The following is a 27,694-nucleotide window of genomic DNA, read 5'->3' as shown; positions in this document are numbered from 1 at the left end:
CAGAGCATGAGCCTGCGGGAGACAGACCGACGACGCCAGGACAAACAGACGGGAGACTTCCGTCCACTCTGTCGGAAACACACAGACCCGGCAGCAGAAAGCCAGTGAGGACACAGCTGGCCTCAAGAGAACCATCCAACACCGGGGCGGAATTCATATCTATAATCACTTCACACAAAGAGGCAGAACACAGCCTTCTCACGCGAACACTCACTGAGATGCCCTCTACCTTCCGCCATAAACCCCATCTCCATAAATTCAAGAAAACGCTAACCATGCAACGTCTGTTCTCAGAGCACAGTGCAATGACCCTAGAAGTCTTAACAGAAAGGTCACTGGGAGATCCAGAAATACTCGGAAATTAAACAACACCCTTCTTGTTTTTAAGATTTTTTTAAAGTAATCTCTAAACCCAATGTGGTGCTTGAATTCGCAATCCCAAGCTCAACCCACTGAGCCCCCCAGGCGCCCGAACAACACACTTTTTTTTTTTTAAAAGATTTTATTTATTTATTTGACAGACAGAGATCACAAGTAGGCAGAGAGGCAGGCAGAGAGAGAGGGAGAAGCAGGTTCCCCGCCGAGCAGAGAGCCCGAAGCAGGGCTCGATCCCAGGACCCTGAGATCATGACTTGAGCCGAAGGCAGATGCTTAACGATCCCAGAAACACTTTTTAAAAGAAGATTTTTATTTATTTATTTTAGAGAGAGAGCGGGGTGGGGGGTCGTTGGCAGAAGGAGAGAAGCAGACTCCCTGCTGAGCACAGAGCCCTCATCACTAAAACTGACAAGCCCGTAGCCAGACTAAGAAAAATGGAAAAAAAGTAAATTATTCATACCAGAAATGAAAGACGGGTCATCAGTACAGAAGCCAAACAAAGTAAAAGGATAAAAAAAGAATACATGAGCAACTCTATGTTCAACAACGTGGTGACTGAGATGAAATGAGCCCATTCCTTGAAAGACACAATCCACCGGAATTCACACAAGAGACCACCTGAATAAGCCTCTATCTGTTAAGAAACCCAATCAGCAATCAATAACCTTCCAAAACAGAAAGCACCACGCCCAGATGGGCTGGTTCCCTGGTAGATTCTACCAAAGATTTAAGAAAGAAATTCTATCAATTCTTCATAGGGGTACGTGGGGGGCTTGGTCGGTGACGCCTCTGCCTTCCATGCGGGTCAGGACCCTGGAGTTGAGCCCCATGTTGGGGGGTCCCAGCTCTGCAGGGAGCCTGCTTCTCCCTCCACCCCCTGCTCATGCTCTCTCTTTCTCCCTTTCTAATAAATAAATAAAATCTTAAAAAAAATTCTCTACAATCTCTTTCAGAAAATGGAATTCGAATTCTTAGCTCATTCGATGAGGCCGGAATTTCCCTAACACAAAAGCCAGAGGAAAACATTACTAGAAAACAATAGACCAGTATCCCCCAGGAACACAGTGTGAAAATTCCCAACAAAGCGTTAGCCAGTCAAATCCAACAACATATAAAAAGAATTAATACACAACAACCAAGCGGGGTCTGTCCCCGTATGCAAGGCTGGTCCAACATTTGAAAATCAATTAATGGAATTCATCCCATCAACAGACCAAAGCAGATAAATCGCAGGGTCCTGTCAATAGATGGAGACAAGCACAAGACAAAACCCAACCCCCAATCGTCACAAAAATTCTCAGTAAACTAGGAATAGAGGGGAACTTTCTCAACTTGATGAAGACTATCCACAAAAAACCTACAGTTCACATCACCTCATCTTAATGATGAGAAACTGGAAGTTTTCTGGCTAAGATCAGGTACAAGGCAAGGAAGTCACCTCACCATTCCTCTTCAACACTGTGCTGGACGTCTCTGACAATGCAATAGGCAAGGAAAGGAAACACAGGGGCACCTGGGGGGCTCAGTTGCCTCTGCCTTCAGCTCAGGTCATGGTCCCAGGGTCCTGGGATCGAGCCCCACATCGGGCTCTCTAATCAGCGGGGAGCCTGCTTCCCCCCCCCTCTCTGCCTGCCTCTCTGCCTACTTGTGATCTCTCTCTGTGTCAAATAAATAAAATCTTAAAAAAAAATGCAGCTAGATACAGACCTTACACTCTTCAAAAAAAGGAACCCCAAATGGATCACAGACCTAAGAACAAAATGCAAAATAAAACACATAGAAGGTGCGCCTGGGTGGCTCAGTGGGTTAAAGACTCTGCCTTCGGCTCAGGTCATGATCTCAGGGTCCTGGGATCAAGCCCCGCATCGAGCCCCGCATTGGGCTCTCTGCTCGGCGGGGAGCCTGCTTCCTCCTCTCTCTCTGCCTGCCTCTCTGACTACTTGTGATCTCTCTCTCTCTCTGTCAAATAAATAAATAAAACATTTAAAAAATAAACAAACAAACAAAAAACCATAGAAGATACCATAGGAGAAAATCCACATGACCTTGGGTCAGGCGATGACTTTTTACCTATGACACCGAAGGTGTAATCCATGAAGGGAAAATTTATAAGCTGGACCTCATTAAAATAAAAAAATTTTGCTCTGTGAAAGTCACGGTCAAGAGAATAAAAAGACAAGCCACAGACAAAAGAAAACACTTGCAAAAGGCACGTGTGATGAAGGACAGCTATCCCCAACAGACTACTGTTAAAACTCGACAGTAAGGAAACAAACGACCCGGCTAACAAGTGGCCGAGACCTTAACAGACTCCTAGGCACAGAAGACAGACAATCGGCAAACACATGCCACCAAGGAAATGCAAATCAGAGCAGGGACAGGCCCCTGCGCACCTCCCGGAACGGCCGGAGTCCCCTCCCGCACCGAACACTGACAGCCCCGGACGCTGGCAGGACGTGGGGCCGCAGGAACGCTCCCCCGAGGCTGGGGGCTTGCAACATGGTGCAGACGCTTTGGAAAACAGTCTGGCGGTTTCTTGCAAAACTAAACCTACTTTTACCATAAAATGCAGCCCTTGTATCTCTTACTATTTAGCCTAATAGTTGAAAATATCGGCCCACGTGGACGTTCAGAGCAGCTTTAGTACAACCGCCGAAACCTGGAAGCAGCCAAGACGCCAGTGAGCGCGGACTGTGGTCCCTTCCAGGCAACGGGATTCTGTTGGGCGCTAGAAGCAAACTTGCTCAGGCCCCGAAGGGACACGGAGGGACCTTAAACGAGTAAGGGTCAGCGACAGAGGCCAGGCTGCACACCGGATGACGCCACAACGTCGTGGGGAAGGCAACAGACGGGGGCGGTGAGAGGACGGCGGGGCGGGGGTTTCCGGGTGAACCACTCTGCGGGAGGCCGTCCCCACAGACAGGGCGGGCACCCCGAGGGAGCCCTGAGCAAACGCTCCGGACGCTGGGTGACGGCGACGCGTCCCTGCGGGGTCCTCGGCTGCACCGAGCGCACCGGGCACGGGAAAGGCCGCGGGCAGCGGGCAAGGGCAGCCTGTGTGCTCCTCTCCGTTCCGCTGGGACCCTGAAATGGCTCTAAAGTAGAAAGTGCGCTGCAAACTCGGAAGAAGTGACGAACGAACCCACCTGGACAGAGCGGCGGAGGCGTGAAGGCGGGCCCGGGGCCGCGGCGGGGCCAGGCCCTGCGCGCCACACGGCGGCTCCGGAGCAGCGCAGACCGCAGCAGCAGACGCTCTAGAAGTTTAACGTGGAACCGCCAAGCTTAAGGGTTAAAAGTCGACTAGATGCTAGAAGCAGATGTGAACTCTGACAGAAACACGCGTGTCCAGTGTGAGGACTTCCAGGAACAGGGCAAACACAGAAGAGAAAAGACAACACACACTCCGTAGAGTCTCTGGAGAGAAAACGAGCAGAGGCAGTATTTGAAGAGAAAATGCTCAAAATTTTTCAAAAGGAATTCAGAGGCCCAGACTGAAGCCCAAAGACTTTCATGTAAGATAAAGAAAATCCACGCCCGGTTCTGAAATCGCAGGAAGCCAAAAACAAGTATCTTTTTAAAAAAAAAAAAGATTTTATTTATCCTTTTGAGAGACAGAGCAAGAAAGAGCAGAGGGAGAGGGAGCTGCAGGCTTCCCGCTGAGCAGGGGGCCCGACGTGGGGCTCGAGCCAAGCACCCCGGGATTAGGACCTGAGCCGAAGGCAGAGGCTTAATGACTGAGCCCCCCGGGCGCCCTAAGAAACAAAATATCTTCAAAGCAGCAAGAGAAAAGTTATTTTCCAAGGAGGAAAGACCAGCACAGCACTTCTCACGGCGACACCAGGGCCAGGGACTGTGTGTGGCTGCCGGCAGGTCACCCAGCGCTTGCCTCAGCGCAGCGTCCTCGAGCAGCTGCAGGGACCCCGCGCACAGCCTCCGTGTCGCCCAGCACAGAAGGCAGAGCCCCAGGCGCCCTAAATAAAATCTTTAAAAAATATCTATATCTAGGGGCGCCTGGGGGCTCAGTGGGTTAAAGCCTCTGCCTTCGGCTCAGGTCATGATCTCAGGGTCCTGGGATCGAGCCCCGCATCGGGCTCTCTGCTCAGCAGGAAGCCTGCCTCCCTCTCAATCTCTCTCTCTCTGCCTGCCTCTCTGCCTACTTGTGATCTCTGTCTGTCAAATAAATAAATAAAATTTTAAAAAAGACTATTTAAAAAAATCTATATCTATCTATCTATCTATAATCAGAATTCCTCCTTCCTGCACAAAAGTTAGCTCTATCTCATTGAAGCTCAGAAAGGTAAAGCAAGAAAATGTTTAAACAACAATATAGAAAATATCTTTATAAAGTTGAAGTAAGAAACAATTTCTTGGGGCACCTGGGTGGCTCAGTGTGTTAAGCAGCTGCCTTTGGCTCAGGTCATGATCCCAGCGTCCCGGGATCGAGTCCCACATCGGGCTCCTTGCTCCTCAGGGAGCCTGCTTCTCCCTCTGCCACTCTGTCTGCCTGTGTGCGCACGCTCTCTCTCTCTCTGACAAATAAATAAATAAAATCTTAAAAAAGAAACAATTTCTTAAGCAAGGCACAAGAACCACGAACCATAGAGGAAAAGACTGGTAAGTTTACAGGTCATGATTGAGAACTTCTGTCCATTCAGAAAGCGAAAAAAGCAAATGATAGAGCAGATCATTTGCAAAACAGACTCTTATTTAGAAAATATAAAGAAATGCTTACAGTCAAAAAGGGAAAGAGAAAATGGGCAGAAGTCCCAAACCGCTGTCTCCCAAGAAGCAGACAAAGGAGACATGTGGAAGGTGCCCAGCCCTTCTTGATTTCTTGATTCTAGGAATCAAGAAAACGTCATTAAAACCAAAAGCTGGGGGCGCCTGGGTGGCTCAGTTGTTAAGCGTCCGCCTTCGGCTCAGGTGGTGATCCCCGGGGGCTTGGGATCGAGCCCTGCCTCGGGCTCCCTGCTCTGCGGGAAGCCTGCTTCTCCCTCTCCCACTCCCCCTGCTTGTGTTCCCTCCCACTGTGTCTCTCTCTGTCAAATAAATAAATACAATCTTAAAAAAAAAAAAAAAAAGCTGTACTCAACACTGCGCCCGTATTATCTGAAACAGAAAAGGCTGAAAACCTGGACGCTGTCACACATGCAAGGCCACGGCAGGGCCCGATCTGGGCGAGAGGGGACACACAACCTCCGGGACACAGACATGTCCACTCATGTCCCTCCACAGCGTGGACAAGGGATGGACACTCGGTCCTGTGCTGCCAGAGCCTCCAGGACCAGCAACCGTGTGGGCAAGTCACAGACGAGCCGCCAAGCAAGGAGCAGCAGGCCCAGGGGCCACACGGGATGAGTCACACACAGAGAGTCCCCATGCGGGCGCTGGGCAGTGCTTCCTGGAGAGGAGGGGCCGGGGCCACAGAGGGCACCCAGCTGGTTTTGGGGAGCTACTAACGGTTTGGTCCCTGGCATGGTGGTTCCATGGGCACCCACATTCTTCTGTATACAGGGTATTCGCAACTCTTTAAAATGCGAGGGGAGGAAAGGATAAAGAGAATATGGGCACGAGATGAAGACCCAGTCAGGAGATGGTCCCTTTTAACCCTTATAGGGCACCCTGGGGGTGTCCGAAGTGTGCAGAGCACACAGGACGCTCGGCCTGTCCTGCCCCTGCAAGCACGCGGGGGAGGGCCAGGGGTGCTGAGAAGACGGTGCCAAGGAGAGGGTTGCAAAGCCAGCCGTCCTGAGCAGTCCCAGAGGGAGCCCCGCCTCAGGCAGGCGCCGTAGGGGGCCCGACCCAGGACACAATGCCCAAAAGCAGTGGGTTCTTACAAGGACGGTTTGTGGGCGTCGGCACCCGCCCCGCCCCCCGCCCCGCGACTGTGGGAATGTCCCCGCTCAGCGCCACCAGAGAGGGGGCGGGAGGGCAGCCACCTACGTCCAGCTTCATCAAGGTGAGCAGGTCCTCCCTGGCGGCTCTGAAGATGGCATCTGTCTTCCTGCTGCAGGCAGTCTCGTCGGAGCTCGTCTCTGAGTAGTGGAAGACCGCAGAGGGAGCGGCTGCAACAGTCACGTTCCTCTTGGACTTGGAAGAGCACAGGCAGGGGGTCAGAGGGACGTGGCAGGGAAAAGGTTCCCGCAGGGAGCGCTACACCAAGGCAGAGCACAGCCTGATGGAGGAGAGACGGTCCCCACCTACCTTGCTGGCCATGGCGCTCCCAGGGCGTTCCTCTGCCTGGAGGAGGACCCTGGCTCGGTCACATGCCATCCTCAGGTCTGAGGTAGCCCCTGCTACGTTCCCTACAAATGGAGGGAAGACTCAGGACACTGCGCTGACCCGCCGGACACATGGGTCCATACACACTGGCGGAGGGCTGGCTGAGCTCTCCCTGCAGGCGAGCAGCACAGACCCTGGGAGGTGAGAGTCGGGCCACTGGACTGCAGCCACCGTGCCGGCACGCATGCTCTCTCGTGACCCACGACCAAGTTTTGTTTTATTTTTTTAAATTAAAGAAAAAAATTTTTAAAGATTTTATTTTTAAGTAATCTGTACACCTAACGTGGGGCTCGTACGCACAAACCTGAGATCGAGAGGCTCACATTCCACTGGCCGAGCCAGCTGGGCGCCCCCACAACCGACTCTTAACCCCGAGACACTGTGCATCCCCAGCATTTGCTGTAGTGTATCACGCGACAACGTGTTCATGTTACGTATCTTATTTACATCTTATTGTTTTGGGGCGCCTGGGCGGCTCAGTGGGTGAAGCCTCTGCCTTCAGCTCAGGTCATGATCTCAGGGTCCTGGGATGAAGCCCCGCATCGGGCTCTCTGCTCGGCGGGGAGCCTGCTTCCCCCTCTCTCTGCCTGCCTCTCTGCCTACTTGTGATCTCTCTCTCTGTCAAATAAATAAATAAAATAATTTTTTAAGAAATTAAAAAATTAAACCCAGCTGGGGCGCCTGGATGGCACAGTTGGTTAAATGTACAATTCTCGATTTCGGCTCCAGTTGTGATCTCAGGGTCAGGAGATCAAGCCCCGTGTCAGGCTCTGTGCTCAGCAGAGTCAGCCTGAAATTCCCCCTCTCCCTCTGCCCCCAACTTGTGCTCTCTCTCTCTTAAATCAGTAAATCTTCAAAACAAATATTGTTAAAAATAAAACTGTACCATGGTCCCTGTGACTAACCCATGCGCACAGTAACGGCCACACAGCTCTACGCGGTGCTGCTCTGATCATCAGTTTACACACATCGCGTGTCGTGCAGACAGCACGGAAGATACCGAGTCCCTCCGCTCTCTACAGACTCAGGTCTCACACGGGGCACGACCTGCAGGACCCGAGGGAAGGCGACTGTGCCTGCATGTTTGCGGAACGGCGTGATCCAGAGTCGAACTTTAGGACAGGTGGACTGCTTTTACTCTCAGTTATCTGGCATTGAATTTTTTTATTTGAAAAATTTGCTAAACACATTTTTTAAAATGCGGCAGGTCAGCTGAATGGCCATACGGAAAAAAGTGTATTATGTCCTGCATGCACTTTAGATCAAAGAGCCAATCCTAGAGAGATAAATATGAAAGGTGAAATGTTAAGTCTTACAGGCAGATTTCCTAAACAGGACAACAGATGCATAATTACAGAAGATAAAAATTGGATAAATTGGGACTCCATTAATTTTACAGACTTCTATTCATGAAAAGACATTCGTAAGCATGTGAAAAGTGAGAGTAGAAACTATGCTCCACACACATCCCCAAACGGACTCATACAGAGACCTAGAGAACCGTTAACCCATTAGGAGTGGTGACGATCCAAGAGGAGCGCACACGAAAGCCCATGCCGCCAATCCCAATGGAGGTGACAAGTCCTAGGGCTCAGGAGTTGTCAGGAGGACAGGCAGCGGCCACCGTGGGGCCCACTGGGCCAGAGCAGCTGGGGTGAGGAAGACAGGAAGAAGCCAGCGGGCGGGTGTGGGCTCCTGCCAGCGGCACTGACGCAGAAGGCCGAGAGCACCTGAGCGGGACAGAGGCCTGAGTCCCCCAGATCCAAGTGCTGACAGCCACAGGTGCTGGGGCCCCGCCCTGGGCGACACAGCCTGAGGAGGGTGGGAAAGCGCCCACTGGAACAGCGCCTGGAAGACCGCGCCCCACGTCTCCTGAGCCAAGGGCGAGTGCTCTTTGACCAGCCCTTCCCACAGGAGCAGGGACGTGTGCTCAACCGACACACAAACGCAGTGTGTTCGCACCATACACCCGACCCTCCGCCGAGAACAGGTGCGTGTTGCTGCACACGACCCCGATGCGCACGAGACACCAGCTGCACAGAAGCAGCAAAACCCGGCCCCAGCTCGCGCTGCTGGGACTCAGGAGAGCAGGGAGCTTGGCGGGACAGGTGGCGAGACACCTCGGCCGCTGGGGACGGGAGCGGCTGCTTTCTGCATCTGGGCATTGGCCTCACAGGCGAGCTGTTTGTGAGCCGTGGCCCCACGGCCCGTTGACGGGCTACGCCTCCTGTGCTCATATGACCCAGGAGAAACGGTCAGTGAGAACAACCTGGTGCCCGGGCAGAAGCAGGTGGACATCCCAGGAGAACACAAGGTGCCTGAAGAGTAGATCCAAGTCACAAACTACCCAGAGCAGGCGAGTCGCAGAGACAGAAAGCGGACCCGTGGCTGCCTGGGGCCGGGGCAGAGCTGACCGGACGTCTCTGCTGGCTGACAAAATCTTCTGGGATGACATAGTGCGCGGATTGATGCAATTTTGCGAATAGACTAATGAATGATACACTTTAAAAAAAGTGAACTCCATGGTATGTGAAACACATCTCCAAAAACCTATTACTAGGGGCACCTGGGGGCTCAGTGGGTTAAAGCCTCTGCCTTCGGCTCAGGTCATGGTCTCAGGGTCCTGGGATCGAGCCCCACATCGGGCTCTCTGCTCAGCAGGAAGCCTGCTTCCTCCTCTCTCTCTGCCTGCCTCTCTGCCTACTTGTCATCTCTGTCACATAAATAAATACAATCTTTAAAAAAACAAAACAAAACAAAAACCTATTACTCAAGAAAAAGGGGGGGGGGACCTGGGCGGCTCAGTCGTTAAGCGTCTGCCTGGCTCGGGTCATTCCTGGGATCAAGCCACGCCTTAGGCTCCCTGCTTAGCGGGAAGCCTGCTTCTCCCTCTTCCATTCCCCCTGCCTGTGCTTCCTCTCTCACTGTGTCTCTGTCAAATAAATAAAATCTTCAAAAAAAAACCAAAAACAAACAATCGTACATTCAGAAACTTGACACCGAAGAAAGATGGCATCAAAAAAGGCAATAGGAAACAAAAGACGGTTTCGTGAATGGCGTTGTGTAAATCATCAGCACACAAAGTAAGGAAAGGCTGAATTTCTGACTTCGAACAAGCAGGAAGGGCACAGGAAGAAACCCTCCGCGCGGAAGACGATCCACGCAGCATCCAGAAGAGGATCCGGGAGGACCCGCTACGCCCCAGTGAATGAGGCAGGAGGGAGGAGGAAGGCGCCAGACGCCGATCGCAGGGTGTGCCGTGGCCGGTTCGCAGTACAGCGGCATCGGGGCTCCTGTTCCGGGAGCCAGAAACAGGCTCAACAATTACAAGTGACGGAAGGGCCCTATCCAGAGCACATGAAGAATGAGTGCAGACCAATGAAACAGAGTCAGGAAACCCTGCAGAAAACGGGCAGAGAATATAAGCAGAGAGTTCGGGGTTTTGTTAGTAGTCTCCACACCCAACGTGGGGCTCAAGCTCAACCCTGAGATCAAGCATCACATGCTCTACCGACCCAGCCAGCCGCGCACCCCTGAACAGACAGTTCTTGAAGAGGGAACCCAAACGGGTCTCAAACACACCAGACGATGAAACCTGCCAACATCAGAGAACACACGAAAACAAGACAGACTCTCCAACGTAAGAGCAAAATTAGAAGGTGAGAAGGAGCGAGCTAGTTTGTGCAGATGGGGGGTGAGCGTGAGAACCGTTGGCAGCACTGTGGGTCCCCCTGGGAGAGCATCCAGGCTGCAGCACACGGAGCCCATGACCAGGTCCCCGTGGGCAAGGGGCCAGAGAGGGGCAGCGAGCCTCTGAGACAGCGCAGCAGAGGCAGAGGGGGGAGGAGCCCGCACGGACAGCCCCTGGAGAGCTCGGCTTCATTTTCTAAAGATTTTATTTACTTATTTGACAAAAGGAGACAGAGAGGGAGGTGTAGGGAGCACAAGCAGGGGAAGCGGAAGAGGGAGAAGCAGGCTCCCCGCGGAGCAGAGAGCCCGATGCGGAGCCAGACCCCAGGACTCCGGGATCATGACACGAGCCGAAGACAGACGCTTCACCGACCGAGCCCCCCAGGCGCCCTGAGAACTCGGCTTTAATGAAAGCAGGTCCTGGTGGCAGCTGAAGGGCCAGAGGGCCTAGGAAACCCATTTCCGCGGAGGATGCCACACGGCGTGTGCTGGCGGGCACGGCCCAGCACGGGGGGGGGGCGGGGGGCGGTGCTTCTCCCGCTGTGGCCCGGCACAGCCTCGGGGATGCGGACCCCTGGGACACAGACGCGAGGCAAGGGTAAAACAGGGCAGTGTAGAGAGGAGCCCACGTGATACTCGGGCAGCAAGACACTCGCCACCGCACCTAACTGAGCAGCGGGTGGGCACAGGGCCCTCTGGCCCTCAGAGCTCGCCCACCCGTACTTGCTCCAAGCTCAGGGTGTCCAATGCCTTACCCGGTGGGACAAGAGGCGTCTGGTCTCCCGCCTGGGCCTTGCCGAGCTCATCCAGGGTCTCTTCGTGGACGGAAGGCAGCGGGAAGGACCGGCTCCTCTTCAGCGGCGGCCCTGAGCCCGCTGCACGGCTGCCCCCTCGATCCGCTGGGAGGGGACGGGTAGGAAGGAAGGCCTCTGTTCTCACGGTGGCACACAAAGCTCACGTCTCAAGGTCCCGAGGCCTCAGCATCAGCATCCACCTGCCCGAGGCATGGTGGGCCCGTGCCGGCCTTGGACGCAGGCCCTGCTCTGCCTCTCCTAGGTCTTCCTGAACTGACTTGCCCCTCGCAGCCAGGTTCCTACACCAGGCTGAGGACTTGCGGGTCCCCATCCCAGTGGCGGTCCTAGCTAAGGGGACCATCTTGGCACACTTGACATGAGCCTGGCACACATCGGTGCTCCACCGGCTCCTCAGGTAAACAAGCCCGAAAACCACCTTCTGGGAAGGCTCTGAGCTGCACACCGCAGCTTTGGTCCATGAGTCTGTAAACACACAGGTGAGCTACGCCACACTCGATAGCGTGGCTGTGTGTTACGGGCACCCTGAAGGTGACTCGTATCCAAGAAGCCTCAATGGACAGTTTCTTTCCCCAGATCTGGGACCTTCTCTAAAGCTCAGAGCAACAGGAGGCGTGGAATCTGCTCCTGATGGCTTTTCTGTGGAGCCAAGTTCTCCCACAGAGACAGGGGAGACGGGAGGGGTGGCCGGGGTGGGAAGGAGGCCCGGACTCAGGCTGGAGGCCCGTCTGGGGACCGTACCTGGGTCGCAGGTCTCCTGGGGCCGCAGGGGCCTCTCCGGACGATCCTCAGGGCTGTAGCACGCCTGCCTCTTGGCCTTCCCAGCAGCCACACTGGCCACAGACACCAGGGGGATGGCCTGGCTCTCCTGGGATGTGGGAGAGCAGTCGGTGTTCCAGGGTCGCACCTGGGCTAGTGCTCTCGCAGCCACACTTGGGAGAACAAGAGGGGTGGCGACCAGCGCAGAGACCAGCCGTGTGCTTGAGGCAGCAGGAGCCCAGCGGGCTTTGTCCTGGCTGCTCTATCAGACTTAAATGGTGGTCAACATCGTCAGAAACCGTAACGCTCTTTATGACGAAGAAAGGTAACGCAGAAAACAAAAGGATCCGCCTTAAAATACCAGTGAAGGAAGATGACAAACCCTAAAACCCATCAGAACCAGGAGAACCCCCATGTGCAGGGCTGACCCCAGGAATGAGCAATCAGCAGCCAGATCCCCCCGAAGCAGGGCCCACGAGGGTTTCATCTACATCGACTGCTCACAGCAGCTCTGTGGGGAGCAAGCTGGCCCCTCCGCCCCGAGTGCCAACAGGAGGGACCCTGAGGGACAGGAGGGGACAGCCTCCGCTGGCAGGCAGGCCGCGTTTGCCCGGTGGACAACAGGAAAGGGGCAGGGGACCTTATGGATCGAGGTGACTGAAGGAGCCACATTCAGGCCAAACTGTAGGCTCTCCCAGGACGGGCACTGGGGGGGCCCACCCCCAAATCTCTCCGGTGGGGCCGTTCTCAGTGCACGGCCTCGTGACAGTCGAGCCGCCAACTCCCCCGCCAGCCCCGGCTTCCAGGCAGAGGGATAAACACAGCCCCACGAGCCCTCCCCAGGCCCAGGGTCCCAGTGCCGCAGCCAGGCCACGAGGCCACACTCACTGGGTTGAAGAGCTCTGTGGTCAGGCCCAGGTAGTTGTGCAGAGCCAGAAAGGTGACCCTCTGTAGCCGCACCATGATGATCTGCGAGAACAGCCGGTGGGGCTGGGCCCAGGCCTCCCGCAGGCCCCCGCCCCAGCGCGACCTGAAGCCCCCGGCCTGACAGTGCCCCGTGCGCACCCAGGACAGCAGCCGTCGGCGCGCAGGGAAACTACCCTGACTCTGCAGGTTGTCAGTAAATCTAAGATTACTTCAAAACGACAAATTTAGTAACAAAAACACCACTCTTTGAGGGGCAAGTGGGAGCTCTGAGGCCTCTTTGAGGTCATGAGTATTAACTTCGACTGTAAAATGTATGTTATAAATCCTTCAAAAAACCACCGCGGTCCTTCCTGCACCCGTGGCAGACGGCCCTCCTGGGTGTGCAGCCCTCCGAAGCGATGCCGCAGCTGCGGTAAGCGCTTGGCACCCCTTCACCGGGGCCAGAAGGGGCTCCTGCCCGGGACCCACCTGCACCACCCTCACCAGGGTCTCGGGATACTTCTCAAACACTCCTTGAAAAGCCACCGCTGGGAGCCGGAGGACCGTGGAAGGGACAGCGGCGCGGGCGGACACGGTTTTGTACGGAGCGGTGTGGCCCTGCAAGGACACCAGGGTCAGGCGGCTCCCAGCACCCCCGTCCCCAGAAGGGACGAGACTCCAGCACGTGGCTGCACACGGAAGCGCCTACCACGGCCTCACTGCACCTCGCCGCGCTCGAGGAGCCCCCCGCCCAGCAGGAGCACGCGGAGCCCGCTTCTCCAGCCAGGACACCGCCCGAGCCATCCCTGATGCTTCCTGGCAGCCACCGGCGTCCATCTGTCCTGACGGTTTGCCTTTGTCAAAACGTCACATAAATGGCATCACACAGGGCTGGCTCCCTTCCCTGAGACGGCAGCTTGAGGCCTGCTGTGCTGCTCTAAAGGGCATCTGGCTTGTTTCCAGTTGGGGCAATTACACAGAGAGCCGTTCTAAATGTTCACATACGGCTTCCGGGCCGCCCAGTATACGCATCTTTAACTTTCAGGAAACTACCACGCTGTTTCCACGGTGGCTGCACCACGCTGCGCCACACCCCAGCCACGGATGGAATTCTGTGGCCCACACACACACCACGGCTGCACTGCCAGGGCTGAATGGTGAGGAACGAGGCCAGTGTTGGCTCTGGTTCCTGGAGGGAGCCTCTCACCCAGCTAGCGACGTCTGTGTTCACAGGGTGAGGCCTGGCAGTCTCAGGACGGGGCTGGCCACGCCGGAAAGTCTGCCCACAGCAGGGGAGCTGCGGTAGTCCTGACCTCCTGACCAAGCCCTGTGCGTCGGGAACCCGGACACGTGGTTCTGAAAACACTCTAAGTGAGCTCTGCGATTCCGTTATATTTCTTCCCTTTTCTGCTCATTTCACGTCCTTTATAAAAAGAAAAGTGCAGGGCGCCTGGGGTCTCAGTGGGTGAAGCCTCTGCCTTCGGCTCAGGTCATGATCTCAGGGTCCTGGGATCGAGCTCCGCATCGGGCTCTCTGCTCGGCAGGGAGCCTGCTTCCTCCTCTCTCTCTGCCTGCCTCTCTGCCTACTTGTGATTTCTGTCAGATGAATAAATAAATAAAATCTTTAAAAAAAAAAGTGTCCCCGGGAGACCACAACTACACCACAAGAAACGGGAGCACAGAGCAGTCACCTGCCAGGGATTAAAGGACAGAAAGTACAGGCCAGCTCTGGGTTCCCTGCCCCCTGGTGAGGCCAAAAGTGCCCGGACACCCCCTCATCGCTTACGCACCACTCGGCCACCCTACGGAAAGCGGACACTGCTTCTGTGGATACAGTGGGTAGAGGGTGTATTCTGCATGTGGCCTCACCTGGTCTCCCACTCACAAGCAAGTCAAGCAGTTAGGAGGTCCCAGGAGAGCCAAGGGAGGACCCCACAAACCCCATCAGATGGCAATTCTCGTCTCTGTCCAAGAATCAGAGAGTACGTATGTTTGGGGAAAGGTGGGAAAAGGGAGTGACCGTGTAGCCACTGTTGCTAAAACTAGCTCATGGCTACTTATTTCCAAACTGACCGATTTAGAAAAACACCTCCAACCTCACCTCAGATCGAAAAACCGTGCGAACCACAGAGAGAGCCTGACCTGCTGAGAGTGTGCCCAAGGCACAGACACCCAGGAATGCTTTCTGCTTTTCCAAACGTGCTCAGCAGCAGAGGCAGAACGAGAAACAACTGTAAACAAGCTGAACCGTGGGCAGCGGGATGGTGGTGCGGACGGCCGGACCGGGACACGGCCCGCCCGCGGGGGCCTGGCCCCACCGACCCGCAGAGGCCCGGCAGCCAAGGAGCCACGCGCAGCATAAAGCCACGCAGGGTCAGGGCGGGAGCCTCCGTGCCACGCACTGCAGAGGGCACAGCTGTCCTCTGACAAAGGAGAGGGACACGGGAGGGCGGGTTTACGGCTAGGCAGCCCGGCGACGGCTACATGCCTGTGTGACAGCTCGCGCGGCTGCTTGCTACCTCGTCCGTTTCTGTATCTGTGGGATGTTCCACAACGTCTGTAAAAGTTACCGTAGTGAGGGGCGGGGAGCCGGAGTAAGGTGGTCAAAGTTCCCGAGTTCCAGCTCGAGCATCAGGACGGTGAGTACCAGGGATAGGAGCACCAGGGTGCCCGTGGCTGCCGCAGGACACGTAGGAACGCTGGGAAGGGGGGTCTTAGGAGCTCATCACAGCTCGTTTAAATGTGTCTCCGTGAGATGATGGGTGTGAGCTGGACCCGTGGGGATCACCTCACAGCAGAGGTAACCCGAGACGCCCTGCCGTGCACCACGCACACGCAGGCACGCGTGCTGACCGTTTCTCAGTAAAATGGAGAAAAACTAAAAGAATCAAAATTGCCTAGGTTATCAAAAGAATATGTTGTTACTTCAGTCAGAAAAAAAAATAATAATAATAAACACCACCTCCCATTAGAGAGGGCAGTTTGAAGGGGAGTGCGCATCCCCACGGCAGGCCCGCTGGTCTCTGCTCTGTTAGAAAGACACTCCAAGGGGGTGCCTGGGTGGCTCGGAGGGTTAAGCCTCTGCCTTTGGCTCAGGTCATGATCCCAGGGTCCTGGGATCGAGCCCCGCATCGGGCTCTCTGCTCAGTGGGGAGCCTGCTTCTCCCCCCCCGCCTGCCTCTCTGCCTACTTGTGATCTGTCCAATAAACAAATAAAATATTTTAAAAAAGAAAAGAATCTGTTACTTGGACAGAATTAATTTTTTTAAGCAACAAACACAAATATTTGATTAGGCAAAAATGATGTCCCTCCAGATGATCAATTAATCACAATATAGAATTATTTTCTCTCAAACATCAGCCCTGTGTCCTCACCCTGCCCCACTGAAGGGTGGCGGGCTCCCACCGCAGGAGGAGGGCAGGGACGCAGCAGGTCGGGGAGGCCTGGTCACAGTGCACGTTTCCTGTCCACGCCTGAAAGCACAGTGAGACAAGAAGCACCGAGAAGAGCCTCCACCGAAGCTACATTTTGCTTAACCCTCACCAGGGCAGAGGGAAGCCACAGAGCTGCATGACGCCCTGACTGGTCTCCATGGAGACAGACAATCCGTCTACACCTCCTGGGCATCTCAGACTCACAGTCCACCTCACAGACTCTGACATACCAGCCAGAGTCCCGCAGAGCCGGACACCACCCGCCCCGCACACCTGGGAGCCCCTTCCCAGCACAGCGCCTTAGGCAAAGCCACTGGCCTTTCGAGGCAGCTCGGCCTCGCTCCGAGGAAGCGGTGTCTCTCTCAGTGCTGGCCAAGCGTCCTATGAAGACGCACCAGGTCCTGGGGGCAGAGCGAGGCGCTGGAGTCCTAGCATCGCCCCCACCCCAGGCCCCGGCAAAGCTCAAAGCGTGTCTGTGCCAGCCTGGCAGGGATGGGGGAGCACCACAAACACTCCCAAGTCTCGAGTCTGTCACCCCCTTGGACACAAGCGCCCGGGGCCACATCACAGGACACCCACCCAGGGCCGCACCCGTCATGAGCGTCACCCAGACACCGAAACTCCTGGCCCCACATGGACGCATCCTGGCCAAGGCCTGCTAAACCACTCTGGAGACCCCTCTGTGCAGTGTCTGGGGGAAACCGAGGTACACGCTGCCTTGGTGAACAGCTAAAAGTGAAAGCAGGAAGGAGAGCCTGGAAGGTAAGGAGACAATCAAATACACCTTTTGAGCTACGCAGGCGAGTGCACCATCAGAGCTCGGGCGGTGCACGCTGAAGATAAGTTTCACTGTACAGAGATTTGACTCTGGAGGAGAAAATCAGAGTGAATTCTAGTCAGTGAGAAAGGAACAGGTTGCTGAGCTGAGACTTTCTGCAGCGAGTGACGCACACATAACTGATTTTACTATTCCGTCTACTTCTGCCCATGTCTGAGATGCCCGACGACGGGGCGCCTGGGGGGCTCAGTGGGTTGAGCGACTGCCTTCAGCTCCGGTCACGATCCCGGGGTCCTGGGATCGAGCCCGGCTTCGGGCTCCCTGCTCAGCAGAGAGTCGGCTTCTCCCTCTGTCCCTCTCCTGCTTACGCTCTCTCTCAAGTAAGTAAATAAAAATCTTAAAAAAAAAAAATGTTCCAAGCCAGTAAGTTTAGACATCCCAAGATAACATGAGGTGTTGTTTTGTAACTGCACTGACGAAGACCAAACGCGAGCTGACTGCCTGGCTGGTGGGTGAGGACACGGTGTCCTGCCACAGGACCATGGCTCAGGCGTGGGCAGTGTGCACACCCTCACACCCAGGTCGTCTCCGCAGCTAGAGAACGTGAGACGGTGTGCACACAGAACCATTCACCACAACGCTCAGCAGAAGACTGGGGACAACAGAGGTACCCGCTGGCACAGAAGCCCACAGGAGGGCCCCTCCCAGGAAGGGGCCTTGGGGCCTAAAAGATGAGAGGAATCTTTCCATCTGCGGTTGTCCCTTCTGAATCGCGGACCACGTGCATACACTACTCAGTCCAAAAAACCATCACTGAAAAGGCAGTCAAAACGCATAAGCAGGGGCGCCTGGGTGGCTCAGTGGGTTGAGCCGCTGCCTTCGGCTCAGGTCATGGTCTCAGGGTCCTGGGATCGAGTCCCACATCGGGCTCTCTGCTCAGCGGAGAGCCTGCTTCCCTTCCTCTCTCTCTGCCTGCCTCTCTTGTGATTTCTCTCTGTCAAATAAATAAATAAAATCTTTAAAAAAAGAAACAAAAAAACGCATAAGCAAACGCCAGCTCCGCTTGAACACACAGTTAAAGCTGCTCCCACACACATCGCTGGCCTATGGGGAGTCCCGTGCACCCCGGTCCATACCCCAGCCCCTCGCCACTGGGGAGAACCGGCCTTGGTGCGGGGGACCTGCTGTCCCGGTGACTTTGGGTGGACCCAGGGGACTCACGGTGATGACGTCCAGGATGCTGAGGAGACTGTGGACGCTGTCTCCGGCCAGAACCTCTTTGACCGCCACCTCAGCGCCGTCCTGTGGGAGCAGAGCAGAGTCACCCGCTGACCGGAGGCTCCGCCCAGCCCGGGCCAGCTGGGCCACCTGACCGCCACTGCCGCCTGTCCCGAGAGCTGGGCCAGCCCTAGTGGACCTCTGGCAATTCCAGATGTGATAAGGTCCAAAGCAGAGGACAGAAAACACGAGGCTGAGTGAGAGCAGTCAGGAAGTCCGGGCGGAGCTGGGCCCTCCAACCCATGGCCTGTCCTCACTAGGAGGACTTAGACTGAATTTCACAAAACCTAAGGAGTCTGCTGATCTAAACAGAAGGCTGAGAGGCCCAGACTCAGTTCTTACTGCTATAAATCAGAGTGGTTTTTTAATAATTTTTTTATAAACACGTATTATTAGCCCCAGGGGCACAGGGCTGTGAATCGCCAGGTTGACGCACTTCGCAGCACTGAGCACAGCGCACCCCCTCCCCAGTGTCCATCACCCCACCCCTCTCCCTCCCCCCTCCCCCGGCCACCCTCAGTTTGTTTTGTGAGATTAAGAGTCACTTATGGCTTGTAATCATAGTGTTTTGATATACTTTTCCACTGGATTAAAACAGAAACGAGAACTATGGTGGTTATTTAGTATAAGAACTTCATCTCAGCTTGACCCGGGAAAACCCCTTTTGAACTTGTTCAAACTTGGCCCAGGTCAGCCTCCAAGAACCCTTCCTTCTGGCCCAAAGGCTCCATTCCAGGAAAGGCCCGCCAGCCGGGCTGATGGCAGCCCTGGACGCTGAGGGCTGGATGAAGACCATTTCCTTTCTCATCACCCCACCAAGTCCAGCGCAGACGAAGCCACACACAGACAGCATCGTGTCTAGAAAGGACTTGCGGGAGCCCTGCTGGGTCAGGGCCCACCCCCCGGGCTCTGGCAGGTGGGGACTTCCTTAAGCCCAGGGGACCACCTTGTGCAGTCTGGGGCCCCCAAGAGTCTGCTCCAACAACAGGGGGTGGCCACTGGGGTACTCTAAGGAGACAGGCGCGGCGCCTGCCTGGGACAGCTAGAGCGCAGGAAACCCCAAGTGCCACGGAACCCAGTAAGTAACGGGCACGCCCCACGCGTGAGTGAAGCCAGCACACCAGTGGACCCATGTCAAGGGCACAGTGACCCTGCGCCAGCGCCTGTCACAGCAAAGTGTGTCTTTCCCCCAAAGAACACAACATTTTATACTCACTTTTCAGTAGGAACCTTTTAAGAAGCTTTTCCACGGCACACATGTTAGTAAAAACACAACGGGGACGCCTGGCTGGCTCAGATGGTAGAATGTGCAGCTCTTGATCTCGGGGTCATGAGTTTAAGCCCCACATGGGGTACAGAACTGACTCAACAAACACCGCAGACCGCACCGTCCACCTCGCCCTGCTCCCCCTTGGCCCCCCCACACCACCAGACACTCTCACCGCGTCCTGGACGCAGACTTCCAGGCGCCCATCCTGCACCACATAGATGCTGGTATCCGGCTCCCCTGGCTGGAAGACATGTTCTCCTTCGAGCAGCTGCACAAAGACCATGTGTTTGCAAAGTTCCAGGAACAGCGGCTTCTCAAAGTGGCCCAGGACCCTGCAAAACCACAGCACGTGTGGGAGACCTCCCAGGAAGGACAGGAGGAGGCTGACGGAGACATGGCCATTGCCACTGTCAGCACTGGCCAGACCCGCGGAGCGGGGGTTCACCCCCGCCAGTCAGCACTAGCCACCCGAGCCACGTCAGGACCGAAGCGGACACTTCGGCAATTCCCACAAACTGCTTTTCCATCAGCGTAAAGAACTCCTGAGCCATGACTGTGAATCTGAGCCAAAGGCGCGCACAAAAGCCTGGGACGGCAAAGCAGCGCTAGGAAGAGGAACAGGGTTTCCAGGCAGAGACGGGAGGGAGCCCGAGAGTGAAGGCTGTAGCTTCGGCGCAGTCTCGCGCTCCCCGCACCCGCTCTGAGTTTCCTCCTGGACCGGGAAATGCTGGCAAGCATCCGAAACCACAGGAGAGCGCCACGAGGGGCTGCGGCGGCCCCAGGAAAGGGAGCGTGGCCCGGGCCCTCCTGCAGCCTCCTCATCTTACCGCACGTTCTTCAGCATGTACAGAACTTCCGAGGGCAGGTGCGAGTTCTTCACGTCAAACTCCGTGAGGTCGGCCTCCAGCAGGGAGGGCGGGGGCTCCTTCGGCTGCAGGGCCGGGTACTCCTTCTTGAAACGCAGAATCCTGCAAAGCAGAGATCCGCGCACCTGGAGCCCCAGGCGTTCCAAGCAGCAGGCGTGAGCACGGTGCACGGAGGCAGGACAGCCAGGGGCCGCAGCGATGGCCAGCAGGCTCGCCAGCGCCCTCCAGGGAGGGCAGCTCGGGCACGTGAGGTCCGAAGGACACTGTTAGTACCTCTTGGCCAGAGATAGCACCTTGGTCCTCTTCCTCGCCCGCTGCCGGGGGATCGCCGGGCCGCCCACCAGCGTGTGGGGCAGTGTGGTCACCTGCAGGGCAAAAGGAGAGGCCGAGTCCTGAGCCAGGACCTAATGGACCTGGCCTCAGCCTCAGCCCCCAGCACCTGCCCTGTGGGCAGCCTGCAGGCATGGCATCAGCTCCCAGGGTCCGGCCCTGCCTGCCTACCTGCCCAGCACACGGGGACCATCCCTGGTACTGGGGACAGTGAAGCCCTCGAGAGAGCACCAGGTCCTCAGGCCTGAGTCCCGTCTGCGGGCAAGCCTGAGACTCGGCCTCTCCTGTTCCACTGACACAGCAGTCCCTTCCCACAGCCCTCGGAAAGCTGGCCCAGGGCGGCTGGTGGCCCAGTTTGTTAAGAATGTAGCTCTTGGTTTGGGCTCTGGTCATGACCTCAGCGTTGTGAGATCGAGCCCTGTGTCCGGTTCTGTGCTCATCATGGAGTGTGCTTGGCCTTCTCCTTCCCTTTCCCTGCCTCTCCTGCTCATGCACGCCCGCCATCTCTCTCTAATAAATACGCAAGTTAGTCCTGTCCTAAGCCTCCCCCAGCCCCCAGCCCCCACCCCCGCGTGAGCATCCTGGGTCTAGAAAGTCTTTGCCCCTTCACCACCCTCGGTTAGAGCGGCGTAAGCGTGCAGAGTGCTGGTTCCTGGATGTCAGCAGCCCCCCGTGGGCAGCCGCTGCCCCGCTGCTCCCCGAGCAGCACCTGCCTCATGGTGTGGGCTACGGGTGTAAGGTCCCAACTCCTCCTTCCCTCCAGGTGACCTGGAGCCACGGGACCCCTCTCCTGGCCTCCTCAGCCCAGGTCTGGCCACTGCAGTCCTCAGCGGAACCACTGGTTCACTGCCTCCCAACTCAGCCCGTGCAGTTTCCTTCAAGACCTGCCTGAGGTCAGCGCACGTGGCCCTCACCAGGCTGAGGCGACCATACTTAGGCTTGAGGCCCGCGCCTCGGCCTGTTGGCAGTGCTGGGTCACCTCCATGTCACCGCCTGAGGCCAAGATGAACGTGAAGTCCACACAGGGACTCACAGGCCTTCCCTGTGGCATTTCTTTATTTTTTTTAAAAGATTGTATTTATTTATTTGACAGAAATACAGTGAGAGCGGGAACACGAGCAGGGGGAGTGGGGGAGGGAGAAGCAGGCTTCCTGCTGAGCAGAGAGCCCGATGTGGGGCTCGATCCCAGGACCCTGAGACCATGACCTGAGCCTAAGGCAGAGGCTCAACCCACTGAGCCCCGCAGGTGCCCCTGCTGTGGGATTTTGAGTTCGATACAGAGGACGCGTAGTAGCGGTGAACCCAGGGCAAGCGGCAAGGAGAGGCCACTCCAAAATGCCAGCAGCTACTCGTATTTCAAGCAGGGCAAGCCCTGGGCAGTGTTGAGTCCCTCCTGCCCTCAGGGGGTGGGAGAGGCCCGGGGGTGACCGGGCAGGACTGGACCAGGCCATCTATTCTCCACGTGGGGACTGATGCTGACAAGGGAGGCCTTCCCGTGTCCACATCTCGGCAGGACCCCGATTGCAGCACGGAAGCCAGGACATGCTGTGCCCCAGGACACAGGCTGATGAGGCCTCCATCTCTCCACACTGGCTAACCGTCTCTGAGGGTACAGAGGCCGCAGCGTTGCAGGGTGAGGGCAGCCGCAGGCTGCTGGGGGAAGCCCTGTGGGAAGCGGGCCTGCAGCACAGGTTACCTTCCTCATGATCTTCCGGCCATAAAACATCACTTTGTCTCTCTTCCGGAACCTGTACTGAGGAGTGGGCTGTACCTGTCCTGCAAGGGGAGAGAGGGGGTTGTTGAGCCACAGAGGGGCAGGAGGGTTCTGCCAGGCAACCCGTAGGGTGTGCACACTGAGCCCGTCCTGCCCCTGCTACGGCACACAGCGTGGGGGAAACGCACGTGGCCTCTTGGGCCCGGGCGGGCACAGGCTGGCTCACAGGGAGCAGGACTCGTGTCATTTTTTACCAAAGTCTTGCTCAGAAACGTGAGCCAAAAAAGCTGGGGACATATGCAAATTGCATGGGTCCAGCGCACACAGCCTCAGCTGGGACAGGCCAGCAGGTCCCAGCAAAAGCTACCGCAGGCCTGCAAGCTGCTCCCAGGAGCTCCGAACACGGGCAAGACACCCAAACCTCCGCCACCCTCCCAAGCCCTTGTCCCTTACCCCTGGAACTGGAGTCTGAAGCGAGATACTCACGGACTTGGCTAACCCTTCTGTACACAAAAAAGACAGTAAGGCCAATGAGGGCCAGGGCCAGCAGGGCTCCAATCACAATCCCTGTCAGCTGGGCACGGTAAAAGACAGAGCACCCATCAGCAAGACGGCCAAAGAGCCCCTCCCCACCCTGGCCACAAAGGAGCAGCCTGGAGTGCAAGGGGCCACGAACCCCAGGGATGGCCGCCAGGAAGCACTGCAGGTAGTTACCATGGTGGACTGTGAGTGCTGCTCCGTCAGCTGCAGGCCCCAGGACTGTAGGGCAGAACCCAAACAGAAGTCAGCCTAGGGCAGAGCACTGTGGTCAGGAAGGGCCAACACAGGCATGGCCCCGGCTGCACAGGGCAGCAAGAACAGAGCTGCTGGTTAGGGACGGAGCCGGCAGCCCGGGAAGAAGTGATCTTCTGGGCTGCTGAGGTCCTCTGAGCACGGCTGCTTGGGAGACAGAGGAACCTGCCTCCCATGGTGACCCACGGGACACGGGGGCAGTCAGGCAGCTGGGCAGGGCCAGGAGCTGTGCTGTGTTGACCACAGATCGCAGGCATCTTTACCACATGTGAATCCTAAATCTTCAGCTTTCAGATCCCTCAGACCCAAGTCTAGAGGAGCAAGGCCGGCTGGCCACGGGGCTCGTGAAGGCCATCCCTCGGTGCCCTGCGATGACCAACAGGACCGTGTGCTGCTGGCAATGGGGCACATGGAAGCCGACACCACAATGCTCAGAAACCCCGAGTCCTCTGGATTTTGAGAACCCTGAATACCAGCTCATAGCAGGGAAAGTTTATGTGCCTGCCCCCCGCCAACCCCCAGGGAAGGAGTCAGTGTGGCTTCAGAAGCCCAGACCCAAGGGAGGGAGGAGGAAGAGAAAAACGCAAGCACAGGACCGTGAATGGGCAGATGCCTGAGGCCACCTACGTGGATACTGGCAGATTCCCCAAAAAGATGAAAACGAACGAGAAAAAGCAGCCAAACAAGCAGCCTGTCCACGTTCCTCCTGGCATCCACATACCTCCACCCGGGCAGCCAGGAACGGGATGGGGTAGGGGCACCTGCTAATCCATTCAAGCCCCAAGTGCCAAGGACTAAAGTAGCTTGTGCCATCCTCAGAGAGAGCAGCAGACACAGCACGGAGGCCAGAAAACCCAGTGAAATGGAAGGGCATTTGGAAAGAAGGCTCAAGAGCAGAAAGTTGCCGCAAACCAGGTAAGCAAGTGGCCCAGAAAACCAGGTCTTTGAAGTTGGTTCAGCAGACAAACGGAAGCAGTGGGAGCTTCCTCCTTCAGAGCCTCTCCTGTGTCTCCTAGAGTGCGTGCCCAGCTGTCGCCAGGACGGGACCCACAACCCACTCCTCGCTTAGGGGCGTCTCTTGGAGCTCAGCCACCCCGGGTCAAGGACAACCAAGGATAACCAAGGAAAGGGTCACACAGGTGGCCCATAAGCTAGTTATGCAATCTCCCGTACTGAGCGTCTCAGGCGTTTCAGAGTTGTTTTAATGCATCTGCTTTTCTGCTTTAGGAATAAAGGCCTTGTGATACGGCTACGGATGTTCCACGGAGAAAAGACTGGACTCAAAGCAAGCAGAAGTCCTAAGGGGACGCAAGAACGACAGTTGTGACCTCAGGGGAAGAAGTGGCAGGGTCTGGACTCTGACAAGGGGAAAAGGGGCCCAAGCTGCCACTCCCATTCAGCTGACTTGGAGGAGCGGCCCACAATGCAATGTGGAAAGGATCCTTTCTCTGGGTCCAGAAACGGCCCTCACTGGGAGTTCTGAGGCTCTGATTCATCCCTGGAACCCTCCAGTTCCATACCTCTGGGCTGGCATCCTCCTCTTGCTTCATGGCTAAAAATGAAAAAAACAGTCAAGGTGAAAAGGAGAAAGGCCGGTTCAAAGGAAGGCAACTGTCCTGCCAGCTCATGCTCACGGGGCAGAGCGATGCTTCCAGCCTTTTTGGCTGGGCTCCTTTTCTCTCTCGTCTGTTTCTACTGAAAGGAAACCCCTGATGGAAAGCTGTGCTCTCCACCAGAGCCACTCCCATCTCTGCCAGCGGCTCTCCCGGCCGCCCAGGAACCCACAACTGTGGCCAAGTCCAGCTCCTCTCCCGGCAGGTCAAGGGCAAGCGTGGGCGGCGCAGCCAAGGCCTAGTGTGGCCAGGAGCTCCCAGGACCACAGGCATGGGGCTGTAGCTGGGGGCAGGGTAGGAGTGCACAGGGTCGGTCCCACAGGGCAACTATAAGACAACCTGGTAGCCTGTCTCAGGGCGGTTTCTGGCCAGTGGGCTTGAGTCCTCGAGGTGGATGTGTCCCCTCGAGAAGAGGAAGAGCTTGGGCAGCTGGTTCACCTGCCCCTGTCCCGTGGGGAGGAGCCAGGTCTGGGGCTGTCCCCGTGTGTCCCAGGCCCCTCAGAAAAGCAGCAGCAACAGAGGGTCTCTCCCGAAATCCCAACCAGAGAAGTCAGGCGCAGAAGGCGGATGCGGGGTCATAGTGCACGTGCTTCTGGGTCAAACGTCCTGTGTCCTCTGCCACCCACACGGAAGACCCTTCCTTCTCCGCCGAGGCTCCCCAAGGGCGGCAGCGCCCGCCCCCAGCCCGGGGCCCGCTAGTGCCCTGACCAGGCAGTCTCCCCACGCGCCCCTCGCTCCGTGCGCGCGGGGCAGAGCTCAGGGCCCGCACGGGCGAGGGCACAGACCGCACAGAGCCCGACAGAAGCGGGGGCGCGGGGCTGCGAGGTCGGGAAGGCACCGGGGTGAGTGGCCGTCCAGGTTGGGTGTCATTTTAGGGGGTCATCGGGGTCGGTGGACATCAGGGCGGGGGAACCTCGGGTGGACAGGCGCGGGGGCTGGAGAGCCGCGGTCGACGGGCGTCGGAGCGAGGGGTTGGGGTTTGGGACCAGCGAGGCCGGGGGCTCGAGGTTGACAGGCGTCGGGGCTGGAGGCGGGGGGTTGACAGGCGTCGGGGTCGGGCCTCACGGCGGGGGGGACCTCGGGGTCGACGGGCGTCGGGCTGGGGGTGGTGGTTAACGTCCGGAGGACTCGGCCTCCGCCTCCCACCGCGCAGGGCCGGGCGGGCCAGTGGGGCAGTGGGCGCCCCGGCACGGGCTGGGGGCGCTGACGGATACCCTTCCTCGCAGAGCCACCCAGGCCCCCGCTACCTCCGGGCGCTCTGCGGCGACTCACCCGGACCGCGCGCTCCCGACGCCCGCGCTCCCGTCACTACCGCCGCCGCCCGGCAGTCAAGGTCGCACCTCCTCGCTCATTGGCCGGGGCCCAGAGGTCCCGCCCACTCGCAGGGCCGAGGCTGTACATTGGACGCAGCGCCACCAATCGGAGCTACTCTTGCTGCGGCGCGGGGGTCGGAAGCCGTGCTGGCCGCCGGAAGTCTCGCAAGGCGCCGGAAGCCGCGCGAACCGCCGGAAGTCGTTCGGACCGCCGGAAGCGGGGGCCGGTGCGTGTGGGTCGACTGGGGCGCTCGCGGCGTGCAGGCTTCGGCATGGGCCTTCTGAGCGCGGCTGCTCGCGCGCTGGTGCGCGGCGCGGACCGCATGAGCCGGTGGACCAGCAAGCGCGGCCCGCGCACCTTCTACAAGGGCCGCGGCGCCAAGGGCACCGGCGTCCACGGCCGCAACGGGAAGTTCGTGCAGGTCAAGGAGATGGTCCCGGAGCTGGTGGTGCCCGAGCTGGCGGGCTTCAGGCTGCGGCCGTACGTGAGCTACCGCGCCCCCGCGGGCCCGGACGCGCCCCTGACGGCCGAGCAGCTGTTCCGGGAGGCGGCGGCGCCGGCCATCGAGGAGGACTTCAGGGACGGCAGCGCGGACCCGGCGCGGCTGGAGAAGTACGGCTTCGAGCGGACGCAGGACGGCAAGCTCTTCCAGCTGTACCCCCGGAACTTCCCGCGCTAGCCGCCTCGGCGTCCTGCCCGTGGGCTCGGGGCCCAGGCCGCGGTCCGGCCGCTGGCTTCGCCTGTTGGAGCCGTAGCCCGGCGCGCCTGCTCCCGGGAAGGCCGAGTCCTAGATAAACGCCCTGAACCCCGAACACGGCCCGGAGTCTTCTGTCCGAGGGGACGCGCCGCCGGCCGGGAGCCGGTTCGGGGTTCGTCGGGCAGAAGGCAGACGCGGTATCTGGGCTGTCTGGGGGGCTCGCCCGGCCACGTTTCCGCCTGAGCTCAGGCCAGTCGCGGTGCTGGGTGGCGCCCTGCCGCGGGGGCGGCTCGGCGGGCGGGGCGGGTCGGTTCTCGCGCACACGCTCGAACGGGCTTGAGAAAAGCGCACGCGGCGTGTTTTCCGCGTCTGCACCCGCCGTTCCACCCCGGCCTGCACTGCGCCCGGAGCCGGGAACGACCCGGGAGTCAGTCACAGCCCGTTCGGTTCCTGCCGCCACCGTGTCACCGAAGCTGCGAGGGGGAGGGTTAACCCGCCGCACTCGCCGCGGCCACCGTGCGTACACTTGCCCCTGCTCCCTGCAAGTGCTCGCGCAAAACTACTGCACAGTCGCGGTAGGGAAAGGCACACTTTCAGGGCGTCTGGGGGCTCACTCGGTGAAGCGTCTGCCTTCAGCTCGGGCCATGAACGCAGGGTCCTGGGATGGGGCCGTGCATCGGGCTCTCTGCTCCGCGGGGAGCCTGCTTCTCCCTTTAACCCTCCCCGTTTGTGCTCATTCTTTTCTCTCAAAATCTTTAAACAAAGAAAGTAGGGGAGGTT

General features: G+C 57.6%; 2 protein-coding genes across 2 annotated transcripts in view; one reads left to right on the top strand and one right to left on the bottom strand.

Moving 5' to 3' along the window:
• The window catches only part of PNPLA7 (patatin like phospholipase domain containing 7), a 63,154-nt gene extending 36,984 nt beyond the window's left edge, over positions 1 to 26,170 (bottom strand). The window contains 15 exon segments of the mRNA XM_046023541.1: positions 6,322 to 6,468; positions 6,583 to 6,683; positions 11,106 to 11,249; positions 11,904 to 12,030; positions 12,810 to 12,890; positions 13,317 to 13,445; positions 18,262 to 18,342; positions 19,761 to 19,920; positions 20,416 to 20,556; positions 20,728 to 20,819; positions 22,481 to 22,560; positions 22,985 to 23,072; positions 23,213 to 23,287; positions 24,811 to 24,842; positions 26,151 to 26,170. Of these exon segments, the coding sequence (XP_045879497.1) occupies positions 6,322 to 6,468; positions 6,583 to 6,683; positions 11,106 to 11,249; positions 11,904 to 12,030; positions 12,810 to 12,890; positions 13,317 to 13,445; positions 18,262 to 18,342; positions 19,761 to 19,920; positions 20,416 to 20,556; positions 20,728 to 20,819; positions 22,481 to 22,560; positions 22,985 to 23,072; positions 23,213 to 23,287; positions 24,811 to 24,840 (1,476 nt within the window). The 5' untranslated portion in view covers positions 24,841 to 24,842; positions 26,151 to 26,170.
• Positions 26,171 to 26,379: 209 nt separating this feature from the next.
• On the top strand, positions 26,380 to 27,029 carry MRPL41 (mitochondrial ribosomal protein L41). Its single transcript, XM_046023548.1, has one exon. It carries the CDS (start codon positions 26,489 to 26,491, stop codon positions 26,894 to 26,896), a length of 408 nt encoding a protein of 135 aa, XP_045879504.1. The 5' UTR covers positions 26,380 to 26,488; the 3' UTR covers positions 26,897 to 27,029.
• The last annotated feature ends 665 nt before the right edge of the window (positions 27,030 to 27,694 follow it).

Source organism: Meles meles, chromosome 11, assembly GCF_922984935.1.
Source record: "Meles meles chromosome 11, mMelMel3.1 paternal haplotype, whole genome shotgun sequence".
Lineage (NCBI taxonomy): Eukaryota > Metazoa > Chordata > Mammalia > Carnivora > Mustelidae > Meles > Meles meles.
Note: the sequence above shows the minus strand (reverse complement) of the source record. Positions and strands in the feature narration are given on the sequence as shown.

Excerpts from the sequence above, each read along its gene's own strand:
- MRPL41 (XM_046023548.1), top strand. The coding sequence starts at position 26,489 with ATGGGCCTTCTGAGCGCGGCTGCTCGCGCGCTGGTGCGCGGCGCGGAC.